General features: G+C 41.5%; 1 protein-coding gene across 1 annotated transcript in view; it reads right to left on the bottom strand.

Annotated features, from left to right (window-relative positions):
• Positions 1-725: 725 nt before the first annotated feature.
• COL3A1 (collagen type III alpha 1 chain) overlaps positions 726-8,166 on the bottom strand; it is a 120,061-nt gene continuing 112,620 nt past the window's right edge. Inside the window, exons 49-51 of the mRNA XM_069615628.1 lie at positions 5,731-5,918; positions 3,622-3,864; positions 726-1,888 (exon numbers count right to left, since the gene is read on the bottom strand). Coding sequence (XP_069471729.1) covers positions 1,742-1,888; positions 3,622-3,864; positions 5,731-5,918 — 578 coding nt within the window. The 3' untranslated portion in view covers positions 726-1,741. The remainder of the gene's footprint in view (positions 1,889-3,621; positions 3,865-5,730; positions 5,919-8,166) is intronic.

Genomic DNA, 8,166 nt, shown 5'->3' with positions numbered 1-8,166 from the left:
GAAATATCTTCTGGAACATGTTCTTCTCCACAAGAATTCTTCCTACATCTGTCCCTTCTGCTAAGAAGATGTTTTTGTGATATTTGGACATAAGGCCCCACACATCATAGGGATTTGACTTATACATTTAGGGCATCATTCTTGTGAACTGGTTTCATTGTACTGCATCAGTGCGTTCTTCTTTTAGATGTCTAAGTTATTGTATGCATTCCTAAAAACCTAACAGTGACTGTAAATAAGTTTGATAATTGAGTATTATATGATATTACTACCTGCTTCTTTCATTTTCTTCTGTGTTTTTGGGCCTTTAATACATAGGGAATGTATGTACTTGCCTGTCTAAATTGAAATATTTTGTGCTTCACTGTGTGGACTAATTGTGGACCCCTGACTCCACACACTTTCTTCTGCGACTAAGCCTCGACGACTCTCCACGCTTACCTTGATTGGGTTTGGCTAACCTCTCAGAGTTCCCCTGTTCACTATAACTTGGGTGGCCTCTTAAAGTCTGTCCACCAGGCCAGATTCTACAAATCCATCTTAACAACCTTGCAGGTCAGTCGGCTTAGTCCAGGACTGAACATGATTCCCCAAATGATGGTACAGTTTGAAAATAAAAGGACGGATCAGCCGGTTTGAATGCAGAATATGATCAGAACAGTGCTTTCGGTCTGATTTGGGCATATAGAAACATATTGAAAGAAGGACACCATCATCAAACAACATTCACTTTTTTTAATAAAAACATTTATTATGTATTTCTGTATGAAATGGAATGACAACCAGACAAGAAGCTTACACTGATGGATTATCTTGCACACTCAAATTGTAGGATTGTGGCAAAGGCCCCCCCACAAGTGTGAATGTTACATTGACATCTGCAAAGTGAAGGGAGCTAGACCACAAACAAATGACGTGTCAGCAACAATCTGACTAGAGACATGTGAACAAGAGCGGTTTGTTAATCCTTTACTTTAGTAGAAGTCAATAATTCTGATTTGCAGTGTCGGAAAGTGGAAGCACATCAGCATAGCACCATCGCGTTTCTCTTCTTGACACTTCCCTATTGTAGTGGTCTCGGCCAACAATGACAGGAAAGCACAAAAGCACCAAGGTTCATGGAGTAGAAATCCATGAAGAAAAGGACATTTGGGCATTCTGTGCCCACACACTGCTGTACTTAGTTCTGATTGGTACAGATATATTTTGTAATAACAGTAATCTACTGAATTGTGTTTTAATTTTTTTATTTAAGAATGTTTCAAGTGAGCCATCAAACTTAGCCCAGTTTCTGTCCATGATGAGGTAGATTAAACAAGGAACTTCTTGCTAGTTTGGTGAGCTTCATCCTGGTTAGGAAAGATGGGCCAAGTTTGATATTGGGACTCCTCAGTGCTTATTCAAAACATGGCGAACATTCAAAGGTATATAGCTCAGTGTCGTGTCTAAATGTTAACATTTATTTTAGCACCACTGGAGGCATTTTGTGAAAAAGTATTGGTAAAAAAATAGAGCAAAAGCATTTGCATTTTATTTTGCGTAGTAGCAAAAACCCTCCAAAAAATAGTCTCTAAGACCTAATCTTTTCTTTATTTTTCATTTCGGCAATTTTTCGGGAAATAAATAACTGACGTACAGTCGATGCGTTGTACCGGGTGAGAATCTTAAGAAGAAATAGAGGGAATGTGGATGAAAAGTGAAACCTTTGCTATGGATATAGTAGGTAAGCGGTGCCTTTCATTTACAAGAAGCAAACTGGGCCAATGTCCACACCAAATTCCTGATCGGGGCTGCCAACATCCAAGGGTGCAATGTCCACGATGGGCAACCTCATTGTTTTGCGGGTTCTGTACTCGAAGACTGTTTTGCCCCATTCGCCAGTGTGCCTCTGAAAAAAAATGAAAACAAAACCAGACGTCAATGAAATGCAGGTCCATGCCCATATTTATTTAACTAAGCCTTTTTCTCCAAATTAAAATACATTTTGTGGGGATCATTTTAACAAAATTGGTAATTACGCTTTTCACCTTGATTTTCTACTACATTTGTGGTGAAGTGCAAATTCATCCTGCAGTTAATCGTTGTTAGAAGACATTTACAATGGATTCCATGAAATGCGCCTGAATTTGCCAGGGTTAAAGTCGGACGGAATCAATTGGTTCAACACTGCATGAAAACACGCCCCCAGCACTATTTGAAATGTCGTCAGGCCTAGTACGATAGTCGCTTGTTTTGTTCCTCTCCCTCCTTTTTCCTCCTCCCTCCCTCACCTCTTGTTAATCTCCGGCTCTACCAGAAATGTCGTCAGGCCTAGTACTGTAGTCGCCTGTCTGTTTCCCATTTCCTTCCCATCTGTATTTTTGCTCTTGCACTATCTGAAATGTCGTCAGGCTGAGTACGATAGTTAATTTCACATTCTTGTTGTTCATGGCCTGTAAGAATGTCATTGTATTTTCCCTTGATCCCTCCCTTGCCGTGAAGCGCTTTGAAACACATTGTGTATAGGCTCTATATAAATAAACTATCATATCATATCATAACATAACATCCAGCCGGCATTAAACCACGTGTTCCTGTGAGGTAGTTCAGGAAAGCGTGACATCCATGGCTGCTTTCGTTCAATACCCCCAATTTGCCTCAAAACAAACTGAAAACCCCACAGATCACTAAAGAAAGTGTAAAGAAAGGCATAGCACATATCTACCTGTCTTAACACCTTCTTTAACAATCCATGCGACGTGCATAATGAGAACCTGTAAATTTAGGCAAGCCTGGTTGCCACGTTGAAGCTTAAGTGCTGCTGGCGGACATCTCAAAGAGGACACTCCATGTGCACATTTGAGATAACAGCTTAAAGGTACAAGGTTGTGACAGCAGAGTTAATTGCCTTCCCAAATTGTGATGAACGCCCGTGTTTTAAAGTCACATAAGTCCTACCAGTCCACTGAAGATTGCAAATGAAGAAGACATTTTCTGAAATCTTCAACATCTTGTTCACTTTCAGGTACATGAGCTGAACTCAGATTGGTGGAAAATCACACGCCTGGGCTAGGGTTCTATCACTACAGCTGACTGTCAGAAGCTGATCTTCTACTGAGGCGACACCGCAAATGCACAACTTTCCTGTGGAAAGGGCCCAAGAAAAACCCTATACTCAACCCCCTTGACTTGGTGGCCCTCTGAAAATCTTATTGGAGCTGGTGTTTGCCTGGGCTGGTCACTGGCGAGGGATCCCTTTATGTATACGAACCCTCAGGCATCTGAGCACTGCTTATTATGACCCAAAGTGTGTGGTGCTCATTTATCGACCTCAGAAGGATGAAAGGCTGAGTTTGGCCCTGACAGGATTCGAACCTGCATCAGCAGGCTCTGTACAGATGTCAAAACCAGCGCTTTACTCGCAGTGCTATCAGACAGGCTATTTCAACATCAAAGGCAAGACACTGTTTTGTATGCTGGGATTTTGTAAAATGTTGATTGAATTTAGAACTAGACTTTGTACACCCCGAGACAGAAAGGTCTTCGAAGGTATGAACAAAGTTTGTGTTTGGCCACATCTATGGTTGTAGCCCAACTGTCGAAAGCAAATTCATCATTTTCTTGGGTACTTCTTTAACTTACAGTGCAGCCGTCTTCCAGAACGGAATATGTGAATTTGCTGTTGCCTTCAGCCTTCAGCTCGCTCTCCATAGAAGTCATGAGCTTCACGGCTTTCTTGACGTTGCCATTCTCTTGGTCCATGTAAGCAATGCTATTCTTGCAGTGGTAGGTGATATTCTGGGAGGCGCGGCTGGAAAGGATTCGGAGGAATGCAATTTGGACCTCTGAGACATCTTCCGGAAGCTCGGAATCTCCATAGCTGAACTGCAGAAGCAATAGGAAATCTCAATATTTAGATGTGTACAGAATACCCATAATGCTATAGTCAATGTCAGAAAATGCACTAACTAGAAAGGGTGCAGATTAGAAAATAGGTCATAAAAGAAAAATAGGTATCCAGTAATTATAACGAATACAAAACAGAGAATGAATTTACAACGAAAACATTTACAACGAAAAAATAGTACACATGTATATTTGAACGCATTAGCTGAAATTTAATCTTGCCCTTTTATACTTGTACAAGGATTTCTTTTTTTGAATTAAATGAGTAAGTTGGGGAACTAAATCAATTAAAATCAGTCTTCTTCTGCATTTTCTAATGTCTTTACTTTTTGACAGCATCAAACAGCACATAACATTGTTAAAAGTAATTTAGAAGCAATACTAATATTTATAATGTCTTTGCTGGAGGAACTACGGTATAATACTTTGCTGTACATGTTTTAATATATATTTAAATCCATGCCCGTTTGTCGATATGCGTTGCATGTTTCATGTCCGCCTTGTTTTAGCGGATGAAAATAAGCAGAGATGGGAAATATGTCTGGAATATTGTGGAAATACATGTATGCAGGTGTTCTATGGGAAAGCCTGTGGCGTGCTGCGATGTTGCATGTGATCTTTAATGTATTGCTCACTTTTCTCATTATTATTGGAAACTATCCATTGGAAATCCATGCATGGTCCCCAAAATTATTGATAAAATGGAAGTTGGGGAACGATTTCAAAAAGTGCACTGTGGAGTTGTTGGCATAAATAGAGGAATATAAGTTAATAAGCATTTGACACAAGAGAAGCACAATGGGGCTAATTTTCCATTGAGCCGCAAGGTGATTGCACGGCGTAAAAGCCTTGAGTAAGGATTTAACGCCTTGCAATCATGCCACGGCTCACTTTCAATTATTTGAATGGCAGAGAGGAGAGACAGAACGCAACTTCCGTTTCCGCTGCTCCGTTCCTCTCCGCCAAACAAATGCTCCAGCATCTGCTCCGGCATGGGTTTCCCTATGGGGTCCGCCTGCTTTATGCACAAGCATTAAGCAGGTGGATCCCAAAGGGTTCTATTGTGCACGCTCCCTGACATGCATGGCAGGCAGAGTGTACACTGACAATTAAACCCTCCCAGACATGTTTGCATGTTGGGCATGGTTTCATTTCAATTGGGAACAGAGCTTTCCATGCGCGCATGGTAAGTAGTGTTCCCAGTTGCAATGAAACATTCCCCAACGTGCGAGTATGTCAGGGAGGGTTTCATTTCATTTGTGAGCACCTCTTGTCATGGCAGCATGGCAAGCAGCACTCACAAACAAAAATAAAGGCTGCCTGGCATGTCAGTATGCTGGGCAGCAGTTACTCACTTTACACTGCAGAGTACAAATGTGAAGGGCAAAGGGAGGAGTACAAGCATGTACGCAGCGTAAATGATGAAAATCTGGCAGCAAGGAGCCGCTTATGTTACAGTGTTAACGTAATTAAGTTTTTATAGAAAATGAGTCCATATGTCCATGCTAGACTGCCCTAAATTTCATTATAGGAACTGCATTCTAGGATGAAATGGCTTAGCACCCTTGTTGTTCAGGTACAGTGACTTTGGAAGGGGAAGTGTTTTGCTTGGGGGAACAACACCACAGTTGCCGGGCACTGAGAGATCCCGCCCTTCAAAAGCTGGCAGGATCCTCCCATCTTACATCCTGTGAGCTGTGACTAAGTCAGCAGGTCAGAAGTTCATGTGTGTCAACAGGCATGGATGCACATATGTATTAGTGCATCAGTCACCTTATCTGCGGTATTCAGCCAGGCCGAAGATAAGGGCTACTGTGTAGATGGAAATATTGTATCACATCTTACCTGGAAGCCACCATTCATAGACTCGCCAAACCAAACATGCTTCTTGTCATTTGATGCGCTTGTCCACCATCTCTTGTTGGGTACAGTGCTCGGGTTTGATCTTACGCAGGTTTCCCCAGTTTCCATGTTGCAATATACCTTGATAGCATCCATTTTACAGCCCTGGTTAGGATCGATCCAGTAATCACCTACATAGATACAAGACCGAATAACAACTTAGTTGGCTGCGTTATGTAAAACACTCCTGTAAGCATATTCAACTGTAAGAACAAATTGCAATCCCGAAACACTCAACACCTGGCTTTTCTCAAAGCTACGCTACATTCATGAGGTGAAATGAGTTTCTCCAGCATAGATCCTTCACCTTTCAGATCTATGTGCAGAGCAAGATTAAACAGTCACAGGTAAATCCGAGGTTCCATTGCCATGGGCAAATTAAATGACAAACTGCTCTCCTAACCCTATGTATACCCGCATTCGGGGAGGATAGCTGAGGAGCTCAGGAGTGTTTTGGAACGGAATGGCTCATATTTGCCTGGTTTATCAAACTTACATCACTAACAGCAGAATTTAGTAACAGGCCCCCCATTGTGTACTGTTGGACATCTTACCTGGCTGAAGCCCTGGGGAGGTTGCACTACACCAGCTGCTTAATTTTAAAAATTGTGTTGCAATGGTAACCCAAACAGGACATGATTCATGGTATCCTCCTCTCTGATAAATTGATTAAACCGAAAGAACAATGGAAATAGTCCGCTGCTTTGGAAGCTGTGGCGTTCATTACAATAGTAGTGTTGTCTTTCTCCTACAGCAATGCAAACCAAATGTGGTGCCACCTTTCATTGTATACTATAGTCAAAGTGTACGAAAACAAGTAGTGGAACTACTCTCCATGTTGGCCTGTCCCGGATCGCCATAAACCCCATCGCACATTCCCTCCCACACGCCATACAAACCCCTAAACAAATGCGCTTGCTGTTTAAGTGAATGTTCGGCGCTGTGCACTGAAGTGCAGGATTCAACTTCTTCCTACACTTTTATTTTAAAACAAAACCATTCCGGAACAGTTTCTTTTTTAAATGAAAGTATAGGAACATTAAAACTTAATTTAAAAAAGTAGAGGAGCACCGATCCCAACCGCTCCCGCCCACTTCGACAGCTGATACTACGACAGACACAGGTTAGAATACACATAAGTAAAGCTGTTGTGGCCGGTGATATTGCTGTCATTCACTGCATCCATAGTTGTTACAGTACAAACCTTAGTGTGTTTTGTGGTAGAAATGTACGTTTCTTGAAGTACTGACTAAAAATGATTTGGGGGGGGGGGGGAATGGCAATGTTGGGGATGCACACAAATTGTGCACATTCATGCAGACCCTTCGTGGGAGCACGTGTGAGCGAAGCGGCTGCTAAAATGTCAATATCACCTCTGGCAAAGGGACCTGTTCTGCATATATATATATATATATATATATATATATATATATATATATATATATATATTCAAGGAGAAAGCTTTAGTTGCGGGACGCTAAGTTGAGCAATACATTGTAACAAAAACTTTGAAATTGAAAGAAAAAAATAGCTTCAGGGACGTGAAGGTGAGACTTTAACACAACAAAACCCCTGAAATTCAGCTAAAGCCGCCATACCTTTGCGCTCCCCATTGCGCAGCCTAGGACCGCAATGATCACATCACAGATCACATCACTTATGACATCACTAATTACATGTTGTATACGAACACTGATGACATTACAAATCACATCACTGGTGACAACAATTACATTGTATATAACTGATTATATCAGTAATGGAATTAGACATACCATCATTTTTAAGTTAGGTCATGAAAACTTTGATTACCTTAATAACAATTTAGGCTGTGGACTTGACCATGACAAAAGCTGCGGTCACTGGTCAGCATCAAAGGCCATAGCTAGTTGTCGGTTATTGTTCAAATACCAATGTGCATGGCTAAAAGCCATGCCAAGTAGCCCATCACTGCTTTAAAATATACTGTGGGCACCTTTGAAAGCTGTAATCAGTGGCCACTGGTTAGTATTGTGTTGAAGACCATAGCTAGTGGCTGGTTAGTGTTGTACAATACACAGTGGGCACGGCCAAAGGTCATCGCTCATTGCATTTTATTATTTTAAATATGCAGTGGACATAGTCAAAAGATGTACAAACTGCTCAAGGTCAAAGGCCATGGATGTGGCCCATTTATATGTTAGAATATATAGAAGGCACAGCCAAAGATTGTGGCCACTGGCCAGTATTGTGCTAAAGTCCATGGCTAGTGCCTGATCAGTGTATATAACATACAGTGGACACGGTTGAAAGCTGTATCCACTGCTAAAGGCCAAAATCTATGGTTGGTAGCCTGTTAGTCTTTTAAAATATTCAGTGCACATAGGTGAAGGTTGGGAC

This window comes from Ambystoma mexicanum, chromosome 9 (genome assembly GCF_040938575.1).
Source record: "Ambystoma mexicanum isolate Mex_15411 chromosome 9, UKY_AmexF1_1, whole genome shotgun sequence".
NCBI lineage: Eukaryota > Metazoa > Chordata > Amphibia > Caudata > Ambystomatidae > Ambystoma > Ambystoma mexicanum.
This window is presented reverse-complemented; position numbering and strand designations above follow the sequence as displayed.